We start from the raw sequence: 26,427 nt of genomic DNA on the forward strand, positions 1-26,427 counted from the left end.
TTCGATCCTCCCAATTCTTACTACTCACATCTCACTTCACACTTAGCACTTCTCATTTCACTATGTTCACTTCTCACATCTCACTTCTCACTTCTTATTTCAAACATTTCTCCTCGCATACTCGATAAGGAATCAAATCATAACTATTCAGCCAAACAGTATTCGGACAAATGACTTTTTTGGCCAAACGGTTTCATTATCTATTGAGCCAAATTCATTATCTATTGAGCATTTTTATGCCGATTTCGGGACGTTTACAATTTACAACCAACTCCATAGTAACTCATTTTTTTGTTTTGACTTAATCAAGTAAATGCTACAGGTATTACTGAACATAGTATATTTTTGCTGCGTTGGATATTTCACAACATCATAGCACAAGCACCCAACATTTCCGAAACTACAAACGTATCGACAATCAATTATCACGAAGTTCTTTAATTGTTTTAGATTGGTGAAATTTATATTCAACTGATGACCCAGACAATGACATTGTATTAGATCGCTTTTATATACAAGTATATTAGATTTGTTCTTTTATTCTGTTCCATCACGATTTTGAAACGATCAGATAATAAGAAATAATGATATTATGCATGCTATGATAAATAGAGATCTGGCTTATAGGTCGTGGTTCTTCTTCCTGTTTTTCTACTTTCTACTTAATTGAAAGCTTTCTATGTCCTCTAGGCTGTGGTTATGTAATAGAAATGAATTAAATCACAATCAATATAAACATCTTTGCTTCGGCGTTTCTCATAAATGTTTCAAGAACGAATAACGGTGTCAATTTCAGTAAGCATTTGTGGTTAAAACTGAAACGGCTGAACAAAGTGAAATCGTTCAAAGTAATTAGCAGAATCCTGACTCTAACGAAGGAATAAATGAGTACTTTGCAAATATTATTTGTAATAATTCTTCAACTGCTCTCATACCTTTACCCAATTTAAATGATTTTAAGCTTGTCTTAAATATTAATAATGAGGCTATTACAAGTCTAATCCTCTCATCGACCATTTCCTGTCACTATTAGTAACCCAAATAACTTATATCTTTGATTTAATAATCAAACCTTCAAAGTTTTCGTCAGATAGTCAAAATAATATCAATTGCAAACAAGGTCAATTGCAGGTCTCTGAAATGATTAAACTTCTTATGGTAAATTTTGATCTACTTAGTCCGCACTAATTTGGTTTACGAACTGGGCATAATTAAACTAGTGATTTACTAAAAGTTAATGACGACATTCATTCTAACATAACATTAGCAGGAATGTTATTGCTTTTCTAATGTTGCTTGATTTCTTCAAGGCCTTTGATCGAGTGTCTTATATCAAACTGTTGATAAGGTAGCCTGAGCAGTTCAATTTCTTAGAAAACTTTTGAGTAAACTAATTTAAATCTTATCTAGCTGACCGCAGACAAAGTGTATGCGTCAGTATAGGTTTAAGCCTTCCCTCAAGGTTCTATTTTGCGTCTAATCCATTTTTCATAATATATAAATGATTTACTGTCAGTGCTACAATACTACAAGTACACTTGTTTTCGGACGATGTACAGTGTACACATTTTTTTTCTTTGCAAAAGAACTTCATGTGGACGAAATGGTATATCTACCAAAAAATACATGACTGGTCTATACGAATTCTGTTACTCCTGAATGCTTGCAAATAACGTGGCATGATTATTTGTCGTTATATAACTCACGAATGGGATGACCGATTTGCAAGATTTACTCACCAATCGATTCGTCTGTGTTTAATCGGTTGTTCTGTTTGGCTCTGCTGTGTTCAAAATGTTAGTAAGTGTTAAGGGGAAACTTAATCTGCTAGTACAAAATAATTTGGAATAGAATAGTAAGGTAAATTTCCAATGCATTAAAATTTTAATGGCCTTCGTTCTCTTAGACTTACTGCATTTATGCTTTCTAGTAAATGTTAAGCTCATAATGTTCAAATCTCCATTATTACACCCAAAAAACATATCTGATAATTATTGTATAAAATCTGGGCATATACAATTCTGTAAGCTTTTTATACAAATATTGTATTGAAATAATACAAATCTGTATTATTTTAATACAATAATTGTATTAAAATCTTCCGAAATTGTATATGCCCAATTATTATACAGTTTCTGTAAGGTTCTTAGGCAGAACTGTATTAAAATCTGCCATCAGCTGGTTGGGCGTACCACATATTTATTACGGGTGTGAACTTTTATCAAACAGCTCAGTAAGGGCTTCTAATAAATTACGAATAGCTCTCAATTTCTGTTAAATGTTTAACCTTAAACGATATAGTAGAGAATCGCATCTTCGGTCACAGGTTCTAGGATGTTCTTTTAGTATTTTTTACAAACGTTTCAGTCTCGTATTATTTAAAATTATTAACTACCAGAAACCGTCATATTTGTATGACAAATTTCAACCTTCTTATGGAACACGAAACCGGAATATCTCTTTGCACGGGGCATTGTTTATTGGAACTAACTTCCACCTGAATTAAAAAGGAGTTTCCAATTTATTCGTTGGGAAGTCTCAGGCTGATTGTCGACAGAAAGTTAAATAATTATAATAATATAAGCCTAAATAAGTGAAACGGAGCAAGAGAGATAGTTTGAATGAATTCTAAGTCAAAGCTAATTGTAGAATTAAATAAGGAGAGTTCCTTACTCTGCAGGTATTGAAGTAAAATGAACAAATCTTTATCTCCTTAGTAATTTTTTTTATACAAAAAAAAATGAATTTCTGTCTGTCTGACCCTTATAGACTCGGAAACTACTGAACCGATCGGCGTGGAAGTTTATATATTTGTATGTAAGGTTTTTGGAGCCGGTGAAGGTTCTTAAGATGGTACCATCATAACTCGAGAATTAATCAAGTAAATGGAACCAAATATGGCATGTGGATGGTTTGGAATGGAAGATATGTTTCTGTGGTGGTTTGAAATCCCTCCCCCTTCTGGAAAGGGAGGGTCACATGCATATGAAACAGAACTTTCTGCTTAACTCGAGCGCTAATCAGATAATAAATCAATTTCAGGCATTGGCGTAACTACAGGGGGTTTGGGAGCTATAGCCTATGGCATAAAATTTCATATCGATGAGTTGTAGAAACATGAATCAGTTCATGAAAACATGACTCAGAGTCATGAAAACATGGCTTAGAGTCATAAAAACATGACTCAAAGCTATGAAAACGTGAATAAATTATCTGAGCGTTACGTCAACTTGACAGCCGTATATTTTTTCCATTTCTGTCAAGGCGTTCCTCGCAGATGTCTACGGCGGTGTTTTCCAAGTTAATTTTTCAAAATGTTTTAGCTTTTGATATAATCACATTGGAATCGCGAGTGTTAGGTGTAATTTTGATAATAATGATTCTGCATGCATGCATCATGATATCATGACTCAGTTTGCCACTTTTTGTCACAAATATCGTAAACGTAACGCTATGCTAGATAAACGTTTTATCCGATTCAATCCGGATTTTTTTTTCGGCGTATTTCAACATAACTTTTGGACATTCTGCTTCAAAAACGTATGCAAACCATGAAAAAGTAGAAATATGGGGTAAAATATTTTTTTTGAGATCTTCTAGGGCTTCCAAACCTTCCTTGAGTTCAGATCTTGATGATCTACATAAACAACAAAGCGTTTTACGGGGCCTCAATCCTTATTTGAAGTTGGCATTGCTACTTGAGACATAATTAAACTATTTTTTATCAAATCGCAGTGTTACCAAAACATAAACGGTACTCCAAACAATTCTTGAGTTCAGATCTTGGAGGCCTACAAGACCAACAGAGTGATTGATAGGTTCCTGAGCTTGTGTGTTAGTTGTAAAAACCCCATGGGACGTGATTATGTCAATACAGTCAAACCTCCATGAGTCGATGTTCTATGACTCGATATCGACTCATGGAAGCAAATTATTCCATACTAAAAATATTTTCTGGGTTACTGTAATGGTCCCTCCAAAGATCTTTCCAAGGTTTTGCTACTCCACATCTCGATTTTTCCATGAGTCGATGGTCCCTTCATTATCGACTCATGGAGGTTTGACTGTATATAAAAACATCCACATTCCCAGAATATCTACGGTACTCCAAACCTTCCTTGAGTTCAGATCTTGAAGTTCTACAACACCAACAGAGTGATTCATAGGGTCCTGAGCATGTACTTTAGTTGGACCAACCCCTTGGGACATCATTACACCAGAATATGCAAATCACAGCATTCCCAGAGTTCCTGGGGTAATCCAAGTCATTCTTGAGTTCAGATACTGGAGGTCTTCAAGACCAACAGAGTGATTCATTGATTTCCGAGCTTGTGTGTTAGCTGGAGAAGCCTCATGGAACATCATTACACCAGTATATATAAAATACAATATTCCCTGAGTATCTACTGTACTCCAAATCATTCTTAAATTCAGATCTTGGGGGTCTACAAGACCAACAGAGTGATTCAAAGGCAACTCAGCTTATGTGTTAGTTGTAAAAACCCCATGAGACATCATTACACCAGTATATGAAAATTGAAATATTCCAAGAATATCTACGGTACTCCAAACGATTTTTGTGTTCAGATATTGGAGGTCTACGAGGCCAACAGAGTGAATCATAGTATCTTGAGCGTGTGCGTCAATTGTAGACACCCCATGGGACATCAATATACCAGTATATACAAATCATAACATTCCCGGAATATGTACGGCGCCATACATGAGTTCAGATATTGGAGGTCTAAAAGACCAACATAGTGATTCATGGATTCTGAAGCTTGTTTGTTAGTTGGAGAACCATCATGGAACATCATTACACCATTATATAAAAATATTGTTAGTTGGAATTGCTCAAATGGACATCATTACGTACACAATACGTAAGTACGAAAAAAAAATCACAAACATCGCATCCACATTTTTTTCGTTCCTTTTATCATCTATAGTGTTCTGTGGAAGTGTTTAATGAACACTATGCTGCGAGGCGACTCTGTCCCAGTGTGGGAATGTAATGCCAATAAGAAGAAGAAGAAGTGTTATAGAATAAAGCTTGGTACCACGGCGTCTCTTGATGACCGGCTGGGCTATACATGTGAATTATTGCTACTCCATAATCGATCAGAATTAGAGTAAGTTGCACCCTGAAGGCGTTGGTACTCTCATACTTACTTGTTTCATACTTATTATACATATTATATATTTTATACGATATGTTTACCCAAGTGTTTACCATTTCTATACGTATTGAAACCACCAAGGGGAATCATGAGATGACAGTCTAACCAATAAATGAGGATTGCGTACCAAGAACTGAATAAAGCTCGCAATACATTCAATCGACAATATAATTGGTTTCAGTATTGCACGGAAGTGGATGTTACTAAGACTAACATTCATATGTAAGAGTAAAGTAATTTACGTATGAATAATATCACAAAATTTCATTTCGAATGCTTTTCTCCATACTTATCCAAAAATGAATTAAATGTAATAGCTAAATCATGTTGCTCAAAAAATCTCTCTCAGTTCCTCTGCAACCATTTGATGTGATTCTGCGAGATCGTCAACAGAAGGCGTTTCAGTAAAACTTTCGAATCGACATGTTAAGCTCTGGTGCACTGCTGCAAACATGCAGCACACTAGGAGTAAACTTTTTGAAAGCAGTGTACCAAAAGGAATCAATAGTTAAGTTTCTCAATAATAATCTTCTTCATCGAAAAAATATTTAGTAGACTAACAGGTATCATGTCATTGTATTTTTTTTCGAGAAATGCTCTCATTATTGATGAAATTTGTGTAAGGTGTTTATTCACAAATTGCGTGACGAATAATAAAAAAACTAGAGGTTCATTACAAGAAGTGGCGAAGGGGAGTGGGGTGTTGAAAATAGTAATTGTACGTACTATATCGATCTTCCCTAGATGTCCTTCAGCATACAATTTTTTGGCGGTAAATTCATGCTAGACCATCGTACATCTTCTTGTTGATCGGTTTGAATATAAAGAATTGAACTCATGGACAATTTGTATTGTCGTACATGTTCAACGAATTCTACAATGTGTCTATAATGGTGTAACCCAGTAGAGCTATTCCAGTATTTCGGAGACGAGCCAGCCTCGGGCTGAAAGTCTCCTTAATAAAGACACAAAAAAAAGCTATTCCAGTAGAGCTATTCCAACTCATAAAAATAGATGGGATGACGTAGATCTTCATGTTGATCGATTTTAGTATTAAGATCTGTATTCATGGACAGTTTGGAGTGTCGTCGATGATCAACGAGTTCTGTAATGTATCTATAATGGTGTATCGAAGTCCCGTGGAGCTATTTCCACTCATAGAAATAGTGGAGACCTCAAAGATCTTCGTGTTGATCGATTTGAATATTGGGATCTGAGCTCAAAGATAGTTTGGAGTGTCGTAGATGCCGAGCGAATTCTATGGCGTGTCTCTAATAGTGTAACCAAATCCCGTGGAGCTATTACAACTCATAAAAATAGTTGAGACATCGAAGATCTCTATGTGGATCGTTTTGAATATTTTGATCTGTACTCATGAATAGTTTGGAGTATAATAGATGTTCAACGAATTATGTTATGTATTTATAATGGTTTAATGAAGTCTCATGGAGCTATTCCAACTCATAAAAATAGTGGGGACATCAAAGATCTGCATGTTGATCGATTTGAATATTAGGATCTGTACTCAAGGAGAGTTTGGAGTGTCGTAGATGTCGAACGAATTCTGTGGTGTGTCTGTAATTATGTTACGAGGTATCTTGGAGCTATTCCAACTCATAAAACTAGTGGGGACATCAAAGATCTGCATGTTGATCGATTTGAATATTAGGATCTGTACTCAAGGATAGTTTGGAGTGTCGTAGGTATCGAACGAATTCTGTGGAGTGTCTGTTATGGTGTTACGAGGTATCCTGGAGCTATTCCAACTCATAAAACTAGTGGGGACATCGAAGACCTGCATGTTGATCGATTTGAATATTAAGACCTGTACTCAAGGATAGTTTGAGTGCCATAGATGACGAACGAACTCTGGTGTACCTGTAATGGTGTTACGAGGTATCGCGGAGCTATTCCACCTCATAAAACTAGTGGGGACATCGAGGATCTCTATGTTGATCGATTTGAATATAAGGATCTGATCTCAAGGAGAGTTTGGAGTGTCACAGATATCGAAAGAGTTCTGTGGTGTGTCTGTAATGATGTTACGAGGTATGCTGGAGCTATTCCAACTCATAAAACTAGTGGGGACATCGAAGATCTGCATGTTGATCGATTTGAATATTAGGATCTGTACTCAAGGATAGTTTGGAGTGTCGTAGGTATCGAACGAATTCTGTGGAGTGTCTGTTATGGTGTTACGAGGTATCCTGGAGCTATTCCAACTCATAAAACTAGTGGGGACATCGAAGACCTGCATGTTGATCGATTTGAATATTAAGACCTGTACTCAAGGATAGTTTGGAGTGCCATAGATGACGAACGAGCTCTGGTGTGCCTGTAATGGTGTTACGAGGTATCGCGGAGCTATTCCACCTCATAAAACTAGTGGGGACATCGAGGATCTCTATGTTGATCGATTTGAATATAAGGATCTGATCTCAAGGAGAGTTTGGAGTGTCGTAGATATCGAAAGAGTTCTGTGGTGTGTCTGTAATGATGTTACGAGGTATCTTGGAGCTATTCCAACTCATAAAACTAGTGGGACATCAAAGATCTGCATGTTGATCGATTTGAATATTAGGATCTGTACTCAAGGATAGTTTGGAGTGCCGTAGATGCCGAACGAATTCTGTGGTGTGTCTGTAATGGTGTAATGAAGAACCGTGGAGCTGTCCCAACTCATAAAAATAGTGGGGACATCGTAGATATTAATATTGACCGATTTGAATATTAAGATCTGAGTTCAAGAACTGTTTGGAGTATCTTAGGCATTGAAAAAGATCTGTTATACTGCAGGACAGGTGCGGGATATTATCATAAAGCATTTCAATTTCAATTATTTAATCAGAATGTGGTAAAAAATGGTGTTGCTTCCTTAGAACATCAAAACTAGAACTCAAGGATAGTTTGGATGCTCTAGATCATCCTACTGACCATAACCTGACCTGGGCAATATTTTTCCTGGATGGAACAGTTAATTTTGAACATTTTTGCTGAAGAAAGCAAGGCTCTATCTCTTAAAACTGATTTTTGACAACTGATTTTCGTCTTGGGCCATAAATGACCCATCCGGATTGAATCGTTTAAAGTGCAGGGCGACTGAAAACGTAAGCGAAACTACTTGTATGATTGACCAAGACACACTTTTCTGTGGTGTTGCACCGCAGCTGATAATGTCATTTGCAGAGCATCAGAAGGATGTCGATGATTAGTTTTCTTATTTTGTGTCTCGTTTTATGTTAAAGATATATGTACATGAAAGAAAGCTTGCATTAAAGAAAATATTTTGGTTTCATCAGATTTTACTTAGTAAACTAAAACAACTATTCAGTGCAGAACCTATCTAATTTTCCTGCTGAATGAAATTAAACTAATGTAAATTAAAGCCACTCTATGCTATGCTCCACATAAACTAAAGTTATGCTAACGCAGTATAGTGTGCGAATAATCGAATTTGGGGTCAACCAGGCGAATAGCGAATTAGCATAGCTTCAAACCTATTTAGTATAGTTTTTTTTCTTCAGAGTTTAGGCATTAAATGGTATGAAATGATTTCCGTCTTTTACGAACAAAATATCACAAGTCAGTCAATGGCGATGAACTTAATTTTAAAATTAAAAAATCACTTAAATAAAGAAGAAAAAACAAGTCAGTCAAAAAGCTGCTTGGTGCGGTTTGGCTGAAACCCGACCAAACACAGCCGAAGTTCTTCTTCTTCTTATTGGCATTACATCCCCACACTGGGACAGAGCCGCCTCGCAGCTTAGTGTTCATTAAGCTCTTCCACAGTTATTAACTGCGAGGTTTCTAAGCCAGGTTACCATTTTTGCATTCGTATATCATGAGGCTAACACGATGATACTTTTATGCCCAGGGAAGTCGAGAAAATTTCCAATCCGAAAATTGCCTAGACCGGCACCGGGAATCGAATCCAGCCACCCTCAGCATGGTCTTGCTTTGTAGCCGCGCGTCTTACCGCACGGTTAAGGAGGGCCCCAGTATACAGCCGAAGTATCGAACAGATTAAACATTGTTGTTTGAATTAACTGCGTGTAGTCGATTTTCAAGAAAAAAAAAACAGTCGAGAGATCCTAGTCTAAGAAATAAGTTAACAGTATAAAAATAATTGATGAACTTCTGTGATTCACATTTTCGAATTGTCTGCTTGAATGACTGCAGCCCAACTCCTAATATTTGTACTATCATTTTCAAAAACCCCGCGTCACGCCAATCCGTGTCATTATTGACCGGCCGCCATATCATAATCACAAAATAGGCTTCATTTAAACTAAAACCACATCCGTCTCAACGTCGTCAACCACGACGACGTGATGATGATGGCAGCTAGTTTATCAAAACTCTCCCAAGCCGCCAACAACGATGGCAAACAAGAGCACGGACGCAAAGGCGCGCGCGCGCGAGACTTTTATCACTCACTTTATTAACGCTCTATTTGCTGATTGTGATAGCGAGCAACGTTGACGGCGGCGACGATAACGCGACTCCACTTCCATCGAAGGAAGCCGCGATTTTTTCCCACATTCCTATGGAGCCCCGACCATTTGCCGCCGCACCGGCAGCCTACTAGGCTCGAACGCGAAGGCAGTTTATCACACAATCACCCCCCGTTACTCAGCCAGCGATGAACGCGCGTGCGGCGCGCCACGAATGATCGAGTATCCGGTCCTAGCTACTACCAGCGCGCCAACACACCCAGCAAGCGAGCAAGCCACCCGATAACGAACTCCATAGTAACCGGCTGAGAGTGTGCTTAGCTCGTGCCAAATTGACTCTTGCTCAATCCCCATCCGCGATTATCTCGGCTTCTTGGGGCGCACCAAGACACAACATCGGCGGCCAGAAAACCAGTTATGGAACTTTGTATTCAATTAGTCCACACCCCATACGGCTTCCACTGGCTCCAGGCCATAAAGTCAGCAGAGGGCACGGGTCGTCGTCGCGATGCTTATTTGAATATGCCTCGGCCGCAGCCTCCCAATCCCAAAGTCGATCTTGCCATATTGATATATCAATAGTCCATTTTCATAGGAGTGTATCACAATGCGCGCTGGCTGGTTCCTAATGCCCAAAGCATTCCGAGGCATCGAACGCCCGGAAAGAGGCAGAGGCCAAAACTCGTGGCAAAAGTGTGAGCGTCGCTTGCCGCCGATCGTCAAATCATACATTCAGCACAAGACCTCGCTGCGGCAGCAGAAATATCATCGCAGCAAGCGAGGCGCGCGGTGCAAAACGAGCCGAAGAGGAGGCAAACGAGTGAATAAAAATCAACAACTCAGCCCAAATAGATCTCCAGCCAGCAGACCGCCAGCCAACCATGCAACGAGCCACACAACAGCCGGAGGAGCCGAGCGTGAGAAAGTTTTCGAAAAAATAACGTGTGCTAAGCGCGCGGGCATTTGTTTTCCGAACGAGATTACAATGCGCGCTCTTTCTCTCTCACGTTCGCTTCCCCCCGCTGGCGTCCCGTTTATGCTTAATGCTTTCTTCTCCTATGCTGCTGGTCATGTTGTTCCTGGTGCTGCGGTACTGCCGCTGCTAATGGTGCCCTATCGATCTAGGCTTCTTCAATGTGTTAAAAACTAGTCATATCAAACCGGCGAGGGGAATCGAGGAACGAGGCAAAGGCGAGTAGAGTTAAACTGATATTTTCATATAATAAAGAAGTTAAACAAAAAATATCGTTATACTGGGTTGGTTGCTTCTGCATACACACTTAGGTCTCGTTTCGTTCCCGTGCGCGCAGTAGGCCGATCGGCAGGAGGGAAGCATAGCAGGCGACGACCACGGCCAGGACTACGACGAGGAGGGAAGGAGTAGAACGCGCGAAGCAGGAACGGAGAACACGAAGAGAGCATGAGAGAGAGAAAACATAAAAGCGACAGATGGTTACGATCGTATATACATTTGCAGGTGGTAAACTCGTGTGGGAAATACAGTTGAGTTTAGGTTCCCACGACTCGCTCGGAGCCTTCCCGAGTATAAAAGCCGCACTCGGTCGGATTTTGCTTCATTTCACATCTCGCTTTCGTACCGTTCACAACGTACGTTCATATCAGTTTACTCAAGCAATACGAAGACGCACTCGTCTTTCGGAGTTTTAATCAGTTCAGTGCAGTTTAGATCGCTGAAGGAAAAACAAGAAGAGATTCGTGGAAGTGTGGTTTCGACCAAAACAAAACAAACAGCATTACATGAACAATCAGTTGCAAAAGGAAGTGCAGTGATAAGCAAGCGCTTGGAAAGCTAAGAACAATTGTGCAAAAAGACATTTCGGTGAAGTGACCAACCAACAAAAGAAGAACACAATGGTTTACGCAAACATGGTAGCAGAAGCCTCGATGGGTGGCAAAATCCCACAGCCAGGATCGCTGGAACCGCTATCGCGGACCTATCAGTACCGCAAAGTGATGAAGCCGATGCTGGAGCGTAAGCGCCGTGCCAGGATCAACCGATGCCTGGATGAGCTGAAGGAGCTGATGGTGTCAGCTCTGCAATCGGAAGGTGAAAACGTTTCCAAATTGGAAAAGGCCGACATTCTGGAGCTTACCGTTCGCCACTTGCACAAGCTCCGTCGGCAGCAGCGATTGACCGTTAACCCAGTGATCGATGCCGACCGATTCCGTGCCGGATTTACCCATGCCGCCAACGAAGTTTCCCGCTGTTTGGCATCCACCCAAGGAGTTGACGTTAAGCTGGGAACCAAGCTGATGACCCATCTCGGACACCGACTGAACGATTTGGACAAAGTTTCGCCACTCTCCGTTCACGTTGAGCAGAACATGCAATCTCCGCCTATTTCTCCGTTCTCAACCTCCTCATCAACGGCCGCCGATCTGCAGTCCTACCAGATGCCCCTGACCCCACAATCGTACCGCTCCGGAAGTGGCAACTCCAACAGCCCGTCACCAAACCCAAGTGAGTGCTCTTCCACCGGTAGCGATCAGCAAACCTCCGGCCTACTCAAGATTCAGGAATCCGTCTGGAGGCCGTGGTAAACATTCTTTTACCTTCGGTTGGAACCGGTACCAGTGAAGAAAGACTTATCACTCAACGTAACCAAATTCCTCAATCCAGAGATCTCAAGAGACAACAAGACAAAAACAAAACCTTTTAAAAACAATCAATCGATCGTATGGGTATAGCTTTAATAGGAGATAGGATTTTTTCACTCTAATTGTTTTTAAGAGTTTGTGATATTAACGTTCTTTAGGGACTAGGCCTTAAGCTTTTTGTTAGTACTTTTTCGCTGAGAAAGACCTGTTTTATTTCTGCATTTAGCTCAGAATTTTTTTAATAGCCAGTAGGAGATGTTTGTTCTCAAAATGTAAGACTTAAGATTGTTTACGAATTGCGCAGTTTGTGGCAATTTCTGTGATTATAAGCAAAACAAACAAAATCAAAATGTTCTTTTTGATCCAGTAGTACGCTAAGGAAAAAGAATAAAACAATGATTATCAAATATCAATGAAAAATTAAACCTCCCATCTTATCACTCATCGCACAAAAACACTTCCGAAAAACCGAGCTCCTCTTGACCTTGAACATCGTTGATTTTTTTTTCTCTCGTTTCGCATCATTCCGCTTTGAAAAAATAGTAGCAAGTAATGTTAAAACATTCAGGAAAATGTTGTTTTTCCGCCGTTTCCTCCGCCGCCGTAAAAGTACCATCCCGAGAGCCGTTCAGCGAAAAAACAGCAGCTGTTATTAATTCCAATTAGAACGCAGCGAGCACATGCTACGGCCGGTTGAGTTTCATGCCCAGTACTCCGTCTCGCTCGCTCCCGTTGGCCGCAAGCAGACCATGGTAGGCTGCAGAGGGCAAGCTGTTCGCATTTTTCGAACCATGAGAAAAATATTTTTTCCCACGATCGCAGCGAACTGCTTTTGCTGTTGTTGTTGCTTCTGCCGCTCCGCGCTTGTTCGAAGCCCGTAGTCGTCCTGCTTTCATGGTTTCCTCCTTTGCCTTCTTCGCTCGCTGCGCATAGCATAGCGGTCGAAGATGGTGCGGTGTGGGGTGGTGCGGTGCCAACCCAGCCTACTGTGACGTGTGTGTAATTGAAGACACATCACATCATAGCAGACCAGGCCACATAGTCGCACATCGCCGTCGCGCAGCATAAATACAATGGGAAGAGGCTCCTTCGTCTCCTTTGTGCATTCATACCGTGCCTTCCTCTTGACTGTTGAGGCGAGGAACTGAACGTGGTAAGGGTATGCGATTTTGTGGCTATCAATCGAAATGATACTTCTTTCGAGAAAGCGGTCTTCAGTAAAGACGTAGGATAAATTTTACAGCTATCAATGATGGCATTCTTAAGTGGCTAAAAGAAAAGTTGACCAACTTTACTATATAAATCTGCATGATGTGTAGCATGTAATAGTGGGTTTATTTTATACGGATTGATTCTTGATGACTTTAGTGAGATCTGAGAATACATCATTCAACTTTCTGTGAATAAATATTGGATTCACACGAAAATTATTCTATCTTATCACTTCGTAAATATATTAAAATCTCGGATTTCATTTAAATAAATATCTCACATTTTCAAATCATTCAAAAATTCCAGTTTCACGCATATCCTTAAAGCTGTGGTACGTGAGACGACGACTGATTTATATTGCGCATACAAAACCCGAAAGAATCGGGAAAGAATGCGGGCCCTTTCTTGAGATTTTTTTGTGTCGCATTTAGGGTCCGTTTTCAATAATCCTGTTGCTGCTGCTGCTGCTGCGCTAAATTATGCTGTACCGGATGCGCAATTTTAAATGGATACGATGATACGAAGCCGGGGCTGACTGGACTTGGTCGGATCGAGTGTGAGTCACACGGGTCAATCTGATCTTTGCGTCAGAGGATGAGGATGAAGTGAATAAACACGAAAGTGGTGCCTGTTCAAGCTGGGGGATGAATCATTGTCAATGTGTAGTGACGATGTAGCGGAGCAGCAACGTGATGGTGATAGAACGGGGCAGTGCTAAGTCAGACGGAAGCACGAGCCACGATGATTGCCGACGGCGCACAGAAGGACCAATCTTCAAAAAGACGGTCAAAAACCATTTTTTCAAAATGATCCAAATTGAAAACTTGAGTCATGGGTTGTTAGAAGAATACTTGACGATGATGTAAACATAGTTTTGAGTCATTTTATTCGGGTGGATCATACCTTTACAGTCAATTCAAGTTGAGCATGTTGTCGATTTTTAATTCTGTTAAATCTTGTAACATTTATCTTACTGCTTCATTATGTTGGCCACAACGTATACATCAGCCAAACCTACTATATTTGGCACCATTACAAAGTGTAGTCCAAAAACTAATAAAGCCACGCATATACGTTCGTATATTATTTTTTATCGCGCAGTAAGTACTCAGTCTTTATTATGTATAAAATTATTATTGTATTATCTTCTTGTTGTATTCATTGTGAAATTCAAAAAGGTACCCATCTGTACCCATCAATGAAAATTCACACTGTAGTTTCATTTTTTTGTCAGGATTCCAATCCTGCAGAAATTAGGTTCCGCCACCCTCCGCCCGCAAAGTTATTTTGGTTTTACTGACAGTGGTCGTTTTCGGTCTTGCCAATCAATTTTGATAAACAGCAACGCACAATATGTTTTCTCTTCTCCTTATACTTCTCATTTGCCCCAATACAATGATGCGATATCAGCTGAAAATTGTCTAGGGGTTGTACACCTATTACGTAAACGTTATTTTTGGGTTTTTCAACATCCTCCCTTCATGTAAGATTTCTTACATTCAAATGATTTTTTATTTATGGGTAAAACGACATATCCCCTCCCCCATAAGGGCATGCGTAATATGTGCACGGCCCCCTAGTACCATTTGTTCTTGTCTCATACATACTTAAATTAATAAAATTCCACGTGATCATGAGTTTTTACAGGCATTTGCGCACTCATTACAGGCACTTGAAAATATTGTTAAAGAAAGTAGGACAAACTATCAAGTCATGTCTTGTTTAGTCGCAATGCATGGAGAGTATCTTGTTTGACCCCTACATCTGATTTTCCATACTTACTCTGTAGAAAGATCATGAGTTTTTCATATGAACTGTAATATCAAGAAACTATTAGCGCCTCTACAGCTTTACTTTGTGTGACGAAACAAATTCCATTCTATATGTTTACAATTTCTAATAATGGAATACAATTTTACGTTAGCACTGCAGTGAGGTGGAAGAAATTGGTAATTAATGCTAGCAGTTGATACCTGTGACAGAAATAGAACTCTAAACTGGCGGCACCAGCCACTGATATCTGATGAGGCACCACTTGGGGCAAGCACGTTGTCTTCGGGAACGTTAGCGTGCTTGCAACGACTGGTGACCCACTTCTCGTTCCGGTAGTGGATCTCTAGCTTGCGGGTCGGTGATGCCGAGAAGTTGAACCATCCGTTCAATGAAATATCGTACTATGTGGCCTGCTAGACCATTTTATTCACTTCTAACATTTTTGACCGTCTGTTTTGGAATTGGTCCCACTGTGCGGCGGCTTACCAATTTCCTGCTTATCGACGATGCGATGCTCTGGTGAGGTGTGGTTGACTATCTGCTCGAGATGAAGATGAGACTTCAATGCTACCTTCAGGGAGGAAACCATTGATTTTATTTTATCAAATTTAAAAAGGTGGATCACGTGTATTTGAATTCAAATTTTTTTCTTGACGATTTACCATGATGCTGATATATATTAAATTTATACATTGGAAGACTAACGATAACTGCTTTGCTGGTCTGGTACCTACGTTGCAATGATATGAAAGGCTAATATAAGTTTTCAAACTAAGATGAGAACTTTCTTAATAGAACTAGAGGTGGAAGTAGATGTTCGATTCGATTTGAAGCATGAATTAATATACAGAAGTAGATAACTTTCGTTTGCTAGTAAAGTAAAGAATCTTCCTTTCCAATAGGAAGCTTGGCAGTTGGAAGGTAATTCGATTTATATCGTAGCAAAAACAGCCCACCGTTCGCTTCGAAATGTAAACTTCTATACTTTGGTCTTTAGCTCAATCAAGAAAATGTACTTCACGAAAATGATATTGGTCTTAACATGTCATTGCAAAATGCACAGCATGCGAGATAAATTTTCCTTGTCATATTGTATCGACTTCTGATAAAGGCTTATTGCAAATGCAGAGAGCGTTTATTAGTAACAAGCTCAGTTGATGGCAATTGATCAATCAAAAACAATCTACATTTACTGGCAATATAGTTCAATAAAATTACATTTCATAAGGAATGTTTTTTACTTTCCTAATTTTGAGGGGACGTGTTTTCAAAGTATTAAAATTTGATCATCATCAACTTAAGGTACAGTAGCTTAAATCATGTTTTAGTGCCTTCCTTCAGTAGTACCTCCAATATACGATTAATGGCGACTTCTTTGGAGATATTCAGCGTAATGATCAACCATCCTAAAAGTGGAATGAAAAATCTACTTATTCCCACTTTACATCATATAAGGCTAGTATCTTCACAGAAGTTGGAGCAAAAAAAAAACTGAAGAACTTTGTCAAAGACGCCCAGTTCGTAATTTCATTTCTTTTGGAGATTTATTACTTTTTATGCAATTAGGCTTTGATTATGTTCATTGTTCATCAATAAACATACATGCATATGGAGACGCATGGTGCCTCATCCATCACCTCTAAACAGGGAATCAATATTTGAGCAACGCATAACAATAGGGAAGAGGCCCCAAAACGCCCCCTGATGCAAAACGCCTTTTGTGGTTTCCCTCATATTTACCGTCATTAATATGTCCGTAACAAACCAAACTAGATCTAAAATTATGTAGGATAGGCGAGGAAAGTTTCAAAATAGTGTATGGGAAGGTCGGAAAACCGAAAATTTCCACATTTTGAAGAAACATCTAACATTTTGGCGAGGCAAAACGCCCTAGTGGCAATAACCTACAAAGTATTTACTTGCGTCTCCACGGACTATCCATACTAGAATGCTGATTCGCCGACGCGTGGTACTTTGTACTGGGAGCCGCCAGCTGAAAGGCGTTTTCCTCATGAGTTTTCCGGCAACAAAATATCACCACTTTTTTGAAATGTGAATATTATCAATATGATTGAGATTTTTGACAATTTTTGAATGGCATCAACTAGCTATCTTGTTTAACTGATGCATAATGTAAAAATACCCATGAATAGCGTTACAAATAAGACAATAGAGCAGTGTTTGCTTAGCTAGGGCATATTGCCCCCCCTTCCCCTATACCCTTTGTCATCAATAAAGTTTGTTACTGACAAGCCCACCTCGCAACAAGCCTTTATCAGAACCCAAATACAATATGACAAGAATTATTTGCCTTGCTTGCTCTATATTTCCGAGAATACGATGCTAATTAAGTAATCATAGTTATTTTATGATACAGGCCGGACTCGATTATCCGGAGGCTCGATTAACCGGAGGCTCGATTATCCGGGGCTCGATTATCCGGAGAAAATGGCTCGATTATCCGGAGTAATATTTTTACCCATCTAACAAAAATAGAAATATGTACTATCAGTGTGTATCCGTAACGTATCCAATATGTGCAAGACACCTTATAATGATAGTGCCTTTCTTGCTTTCCCAAGGGACTGTTCACAAATTACGTAACGCTTTAGGGGGAGGGAGGAAGTCAGGCCAAGCGTTACGGTCCGTACAAAAAAAATAACCTTCCATAAAAAAAGGACGATTTTGAACCTCCATCCTCCCCCTCGTAACGCTTTTTGTATGGAAGGTTTAATTGGTTTGAATGAATCGTAACGCACGGCCTAACCGGCTGCCTCTCCTTCCAACGTTTCGTAATTTGTGAACAGCCTCAATTCATTTCATTTATTTAGTTAACATCTAAACAGATAACACTGAATCAACAATTTGACGCCACAATGCACGGTTCGAGGCCGCATCTCTCCATCCTCGGATACGCCCCACGCTCGCCAAGTCGTTCTGCACCTGGTCTGCCCATCTCGCTCGCTGCGCTCCACGCCGTCTCGTACCTGCCGGATCGGAAGCGAACACCATCTTTGCAGGGTTGCTGTCCGGCATTCTTGCAACATGTCCTGCCCATCGTACCCTTCCGGCTTTAGCTACCTTCTGGATACTGGGTTCGCCGTAGAGTTGGGCGAGCTCATGGTTCATTCTTCGCCGCCACACACCGTCTTCTTGCACACCGCCAAAGATGGTCCTAAGCACCCGTCTCTCGAATACTCCGAGTGCTTGCAAGTCCTCCTCGAGCATTGTCCATGTTTCATGTCCGTAGAGGACAACCTGTCTTATTAACGTCTTGTACATGACACATTTGGTGCGGTGGCGAATCTTTTCGACCGCAGTTTCTTCTGGAGCCCGTAGTAGGCCCGACTTCCACAGATGATGCGCCTTCGTATTTCACGACTAACGTTGTTGTCAGCCGTTAGCAAGGATGCGAGGTAGACGAATTCCTCGACCACCTCGAAGCTATCCCCGTCTATCGTAACACTGCTTCCCAGGCGGGCCCTGTCGCGCTCGGTTCTGCCCACAAGCATGTCTTTGTCTTTGACGCATTCACCACCAGTCCAACTTTTGTTGCTTCACGTTTCAGGCGGGTGTACAGTTCTGCCACCTTTGCAATTGTTCGGCCGACAATGTCCATGTCATCCGCGAAGCAAATAAATTGACTGGATCTGTTGAAAATCGTACCCCGGCTGTTACACCCGGCTCTCCGCATGACACCTTCTAGCGCAATGTTGAACAACAGGCACGAAAGTCCATCACCTTGTCTGAGTCCCCGGCGCGATTCGAACGAACTGGAGTGTTCGCCCGAAATCTTCACACAGTTTTGCACACCATCCACCGTTGCTTTGATCAGTCTGGTAAGCTTCCCAGGGAAGCTGTTCTCGTCCATAATTTCCCATAGCTCTACGTGGTCTATACTGTCGTATGCCGCCTTGAAATCAACGAACAGATGGTGCGTTGGGACCTGGTATTCACGGCATTTTTGAAGGATTTGCCGTACAGTAAAGATCTGGTCCGTTGTCGAGCGGCCGTCAACGAAGCCGGCTTGATGACTTCCCACGAACTCGTTCACTAATGGTGACAGACGACGGAAGATGATCTCCCACGTAGCACACGCAACAACTTCCTAAAAGCACCTTGTTCCTATTCAGTTCCATTAAACGCCTTGGAAAAACATCAAAGCACGAAAAAGTTGCATCAAGATTTCAAAACCGATCGAATTGTGATCAATGTTTCATTAAAATTGCAATGCAGAACGTGTTTGACATTTGGAAACAAACAAACAAAGAATACTGCACATCATGTTGCAAACACGAAACAAAATCATTAAGTTGCATATTTTTCACCATGTTACTTCAATGCGTCTTTCAAAATTTAATTGTTTGTTTAAATTAAGTTGCAGATAAGTTGAATGTGTCTTCATGTTTAAATTAGCATCGTTCAACGTTTTGACAACTCACATTTTTTTCCTTTGATGGTGCAATCAAGTAACAGGAAACCTGAGTACAAAACTTCATAATCGTGTAGTTTTTATTGCGAGTCAACATGCAGTCCCTTCGAAGTGTTGAATGGTGCTGTGGTAGAGTGAAGGACTATCAATCACAAGATCCATACATCGAATCCAGTTTTATATTTTTATTTTATTTTTTTCCGCTGTAGTATTTTGCAACATTATTGCAATTTTACTGCAATCGAAGGATGTTTCCGTAGACTCCACCTCTTGCGCTATTTAGCTTGCAAGATAGTTATATTTGATGGCACATAGGCAAAAATTGCTTTTTTCCGAATAGTTGCAACACAGTGAAATTTTCAGAAATGAAACAATGTGTGCTGCTTGGGCTGGGATATCACTTTGTAGACGGCATTAAGGATGGTGATCGCTCGAAAGTTCTCACATTCCAGCTTGTCGCCTTTCTTGTTGATGGGGCATATAACCCCTTCCTTCCACTCCTCCGGTAGCTGTTCGGTTTCCCAGATTCTGACTATCAGTTTGTGCAGGCAAGTGGCCAGCTTTTCCGGGCCCATCTTGATGAGCTCAGCTCCGATACCATCCTTAACAGCTGCTTTATTTGTCTTCAGCCGTTGAATGGCATCCTTAACTTCCCTCAAGGTGGGGGCTGGTTGGCTTCCCTCGTCCGCTGAGCTGACGTAGTCATCTCCTCCGCTGCCAGATGTTCCTCGTAGTGCTGCTTCCACCTTTCGATCACCACACGTTCGTCCGTCAAGATGCTCCCGTCCTTATCCCGGCACATTTCGGCTCGTGGCACGAAGCCTTTGCGGGATGCGTTGAGCTTCTGATAGAACTTGCGTGTATCTTGAGAACGGCACAGCTGTTCCATCTCCTCGCACTCCGCTTCTTCCAGGCGGCGTTTCTTCTCCTGAAAAAGGCGAGTCTGCTCTCTCCGCTTCCGTCTATAACGTTCCACGTTCTGCCACACCTTGCTGCAGCGCGACCGCCCGCGCTGCGTCCTTCTCCTCCAGAATCTGTCTGCACTCTTCGTCGAACCAATCGTTCCATCGACTTCGACCCATATACCCGACGTTGTTCTCCGCTGCGTCGTTAATGGCTGCTTTTACTGTATTCCAGCAGTCCTCAAGAGGGGCCCCATCGAGCTCACCCTCTTCCGGCAACGCTGCCTCAAGACATGACAACATCAGGTTGCTTCAGTCGCTCTAGGTCGTACCGCGGCGGTCGTCGGTACCGAATATTGTTGATGACGGATAGTTTTGGGCGCAGTTTAACCATCACCAGGTAGTGGTCAGAGTCGATGTTAGCGCCACGATATGTCCTGACGTCGATAATGTCGGAGAAGTGCCGTCCATCAATCAGAACGTGGTCGATTTGTGATTCTGTCTGCAGTGGTGATCTGCAGGTGTACCGATACGGGAGGCTGTGTTGGAAGTAGGTGCTGCGAATGGCCATATTCTTGGAGGCGGCGAAATCAATTAGTCGTAGGCCGTTTTCGTTCGTCAGCCGGTGAGCGCTGAACTTTCCAATAGTCGGTCTAAACTCCTCCTCTTGGCCAACCTGAGCGTTCAAATCTCCTATGATGATTTTGACGTCGTGGCTTGGGCAGCTGTCGTACTCACGTTCCAGCTGCGCGTAGAATGCATCCTTATCATCATCAGTGCTTCCGGAGTGTGGGCTATGGACGTTGATTATGCTGAAGTTGAAGAACCGGCCTTTGATCCTCAACCTGCACATTCTTTCATTGATCGGCCACCACCCGATCACGCGCCTTTGCATATCGCCCATCACTATGAAAGCTGTTCCCAGCTCGTGTATGTTGCCGCAGCTCTGGTAGATGGTATGATTACCTCTAAACGTTCACACCATTGATCCCTTCCAACAAACCTCCTGCAGCGCTACGATGCCGAATCCACGGTCCTTGAGCACATCGGCGAGTATGCGTGAGATTTGCAGTTCCACGAACCGAGTTTCCAATCGCTAGTCCCTTTTTGTCGCAGTGGTCTTCGCCGATAATTCCGGTCTATATTCTCTTGTTGATTATTTGTTGCTTATGATTTTTTAAAGGCTGGCTTGCAGGGCCCCTAAATTTCCGGTGGACCATGGTGCACAGTTTCACTTAGGGTCCCTCGCTAGCACTCGGACGATGATCAGCCGCCCCTAACATGGAGAACAGACGCTGTTGTGAGCCGATCCTGACATGGAGAACAGACGCTCGATAAGATTTGCACCTCCGGAAGAGCAAACCCCCTTCCCTGTCAGCATACGACCATAGTTCCCACCGGGGTTGGTTACCCGATCTTCCCTAAGGTTGCTCGTATCCCGGCCAGCACCGCGGGGAGGTAGGGATAGGAGTTGCTGGGTAAGAGGCTAAGGACCGCGAGATGGGATCTATTTTATTCCTTCAGGTACGCGAAGTACCAATGATACGCTTTACCCAGCATTTGCCGTGCCGATGACAATAAATTGTTATGAAATAAATAAATAAATAAATATAAGGTTAGAAAAGATTTTAGGAGAAAAAGGCTGGTATTCAAAGCATCTTTTTTACACATCAACTACACAGTCTTGTTAAGGTACTCAAGCACTTTCAGGTGGTGTAAATTAGGCCGAGAACAGATTTGCTTGCTAATATTTTAATTAATTAAATAAGCGATCTACAACTTATATAGTCTATCCTATGAGTGTAGAAACCATTGGCGTAACTACAGGGGGGCTAGGGGGGGCTATAGCCCCACCTAGGATCTGGCTAGCCCCCCCTAGAAAATTTGTAACTCTGTATAAGTATTGCACATATCTAGTCCACTTATTATATAGGGGGGTAAATGCAGAGGAAGGATTGTCTTCATTATCCAATCCCTCTCTTCGAAACACTACAGCAAGTTGAATCTATTCGCTCAAGTTTTTGAACTTCGAGCAATTGTTATAAGGCTTGCTCATGACAAAATCTGGACCCCTCAAAACACGTTATAACTTATGAAATACCAAAGAAAATACGTCATCATCAAGTGAATTAAAAAATATATTATTTATTAGTTTTACAAGTACTTAATGGATAATGGACAATTCCTTGAGATTTTCAAGTTTTTCCAGGTTCTGTGAGTAATTGTTATCTAAATCGAGCGTATGATCTTAACCTTCCTAACTAACACCAATCCTAAAAGCTGCAGCGCATTTTAATTATCACTGTGGGCTTCTTGAGAAAGGTTCGGTAAAACTCTTAGATTTCAAGTAGAGGTAATTAAAAGTTGAATAAGAAAGAACTTTGTATTCTTCCGGATGGATTTTAGAAACTTTACATACTATTCAATTATTTAAACTCCTATTGTCGATGCATCAATGAAACCAGTGAAAATGTCTCAGTAGGCGGGAAACAGACCTACTGAGAGAAAATATGTGTTAAATATTCCTATGTGTAAACAAATGCTCCTATAAGTTAATTTGTTGCAATTTTTTTAACTAAATTGAAAATTAACGACCAATAAGTTGTATTGGGATGTAAAACTGTTTTTTTTTAATCATCCTAGAAGTTATTCTAACAGAAAAGAGAGGTTAGTTTGTTGTGGTCAGATCGCCGTTTGAAAGCTCGTAGGAATTGTCAGGCCACTGAATTGAAAGCTGGCGCAAAGAGTTTAACCAACTAATTTATCCAATATTTAATTTATAATGTATTCTAGGTTCGAGGCAAATCAAAAAATCCTTTAAAAATCAGGATCGTGCTTCACATTCTATTTACGGCGAGCGCAACACCTATGGTTTTCAGAACCTATCAAGAATTTTGGGAATCCTACGAGATTTCTATATTTTTGTAACAGGGCTGAGCGTTGAAGAACATCATTTGAAATACTTAAGTCGTCCATTGATATCTAGTAGACCAACAATATACATCAGTTGAATCGAGCGAAAATGGTAAACTTTCTGTGTAATGAGTGTTAAAATAGAAAAGTTTTAAAAAAAGTTAGCCCCCCCTAGAATTTTTCATTAGTTACGCCAATGTAGAAACGTGTATCATAAAATTTGAAGTATTTTCATGAGAGGTGTGCTTAGAAATCGTCAGACAATAGTATACTCTATCTTATTCAACACATTACATTGTTACGTTCTCCGTATAAAAAAAAATCAGTTCGAAATTCTTTTGAAAATCTGTAAAGAAAAAAAAGTTTTTTCCCGTATCGTACAAAATGAATGAAACTTTGTTATACTTTGGAGTGTTTTTCATACAGTTGTGTAAACATAAAATCGAGGGCGTCAGAGATCGCGATAAAATTGGACAACCCTTGAAAATATATACATCCGATTAGAACTGGTATAGTTCATTCAGTCAAACATTTTGTTTAGATTGTATCTCTATAATATAAGGTTAGTAATTCAAAATGTATGAATGGTACACGGTTTGACATTTTGCACAACAAACTGATGGTTTGCAGAATTTGGTTTAAATTGATAATGATGGAGGATAAAAGAGAGGTATGAATACCAAACAATCGTTACAAGTTACAAAAACAAGCCTCTGGTAACCTGATGCAAGTAGAAAAGAAAAATAGTATTGATTAATTATTTTAGAGCGTCTTAGGGGAAATGCTTAATAGTCTTTTAAAATATAGTATCTGAGAAGCAGCTCCACCAACAAGCTACATTCAAACGCTACGAAAGTGCTTATTTGCTGTTATGATTTTTTGGCGCATAGCTGCAAAAGCAACCTAAGTACTGAATACTTTGATTTTGTTTTAGGCTGTGAAAGACGTGCTGACGATTAAGGAACTTATTTTGATCCTAATTTATTTCTGTTGAAAATTGTTGTGCAAATAGTTGCTATCTAATATCAATCAGCGAAGGATATACGTATCTATTGAGACGAAAAGATGAATTGAAAAGAAGACGAATTTAGTGTTTTAAACTTATGTATTTTTACTAGAACTCACATAAACAATTGATGTATTTTTTGACATTTATTTTTAAAGGACTATTTTACCCTACTGCCCCCTAATGAGAAATCCTGATTTTAATTTTACAAAAAAGCTTGGACAGCTTTCACCAGAACGGAAAACATCAACATAAGTAGGTACGAAATTTGTGCGAACTTTCTTTTAAATAAACATGTAAACACTGCAATCAAATATATTATATTAACAATATGGTTCACTTCGATCTTTTCCATACAACGGAATGGCGAACCATTTGCCGGTGATAACAACATCATCTAGCGAGCAAAGAGGAATCTAAACATGTTTTCTTCTTGTTTATTCTAGCAAATCGCATGGCGACGATGGCGACAGTCATGCAGCTGAAAAAATGACATTCGAAGGTATAGGGATGCCCATACTTTTTTGAATAAATCGATCATCAAATGATCGATTTTACTCGTTTTAATAAAGTTTTACGATAATATAGAGAAAAACAAATTATGCTTCGTATGCTCAAATAGTAGAAGCTGCTCCGACGTGGAAATGCTTGTTGCGTTGATTTTCTACCCACAGCTGCTAGCATCTGGGTGTATATGTATGTATATGCGCGGGAAGCTAGAAATTTGTATGGCGAAAGCATAACAAGCGGGTTATCAAACTGTCGGAACTTGTGGTTTAAAAAATGTGGTTTTACAGGACGGTGTTAGCTACACCCAAAATAATCTTCCCATCATATCTACGTGAAAAACAACGTGTTTTTTTCACAGCACTATTCACGTACCAATTAAGTGATTCAAAGGTCGAGGCACTCAATTTCACTCAATCGGCTAGCACTAGTGTGCCACATGAAGATTACATGACTGTTTTTTTGCTTTCATGACTGATCTAAATTAGATTGTTTTTCTTTTACTTTAGTGAAAAATAGAAATATAACACAAAATTCTTCACCGGTTTTTATTTCAGAATTGAAATTCTGACATAAACATAAATATGTACATCTTTGTCTTTAAACTCAAATGAGTGACATAAAATCCATTATAGCACTCATTTGAATGCTATAATGAAAAACCAACATCAGATCAGTAGTTACATGACTACATTTTGCTGAATCAGCTTGGGTAATGTTGGCCAAGACATCAGAATTTTCCAAAGGCATGTTCATCCATCGCTTCAAGGCTTGTCGAGCTACGCATTGTGGTACGATAACATGGAATATGACGGTTCTTTGCAGCAACATGATTTATTGGTAAGAATGATCATTTGAAGTAAATCAGTTTGTACCGTTTTGTTACAAATTTATCATATTAGAGCACATTTACCGTCATTGCAAAAAATAGCGTGTGCAACTCGTTGCAAAACTCGATTTTTTCAACACTCGTAGTATTTATCCAACTCGACAAGCCTGGTTGGATAAACGTATAACTCGATATCAACTCGTACAACTCGTTATAAACGAACAACAAGTGATCAAAATAGTAGTTTGTGCAACAAGTTGCAAAAAGATGATTTTTTCAGCAGGTGTCGTACGTTTATCGAACGAGGCTTGCCGAGTTGGATAAATACTACGAGTGCTGAAAAAATCGAGTTTTGCAACGAGTTGCTACGCTTTTTTTGCAATGACAAAAAATGGACTTTAAATATGACAAATCTGTACCAATATTATACTTGTACATGTCCAATTCCTTCCAGAATTTACTCAACATGATCATTCTTGCCGTGCCTCATTGCATAGTTCGATAAACCGTGAAGCGATTTTGATATTGACATTTGCATTAGACAAATGATGAAGGCATGACAGAGCATGTCATTTGTAGTCAAGCGTAAAATAAGCACAA

At 40.2% G+C, this 26,427-nt stretch overlaps 1 protein-coding gene across 1 annotated transcript; it reads left to right on the forward strand.

Moving 5' to 3' along the window:
* The first annotated feature begins 11,199 nt into the window (after window positions 1-11,199).
* Window positions 11,200-12,678, forward strand: LOC134224362 (enhancer of split mbeta protein-like). The gene has a single exon (XM_062703696.1). It carries the CDS (start codon window positions 11,507-11,509, stop codon window positions 12,194-12,196), a length of 690 nt encoding a protein of 229 aa, XP_062559680.1. The 5' UTR covers window positions 11,200-11,506; the 3' UTR covers window positions 12,197-12,678.
* The last annotated feature ends 13,749 nt before the right edge of the window (window positions 12,679-26,427 follow it).

This window comes from Armigeres subalbatus, chromosome 3, assembly GCF_024139115.2.
Source record: "Armigeres subalbatus isolate Guangzhou_Male chromosome 3, GZ_Asu_2, whole genome shotgun sequence".
Taxonomy (NCBI): Eukaryota; Metazoa; Arthropoda; class Insecta; order Diptera; family Culicidae; genus Armigeres; species Armigeres subalbatus.

What these genes read in the sequence shown, in the direction of transcription:
- LOC134224362 (XM_062703696.1), top strand. Translation starts at nt 11,507, where the DNA reads ATGGTTTACGCAAACATGGTAGCAGAAGCCTCGATGGGTGGCAAAATC.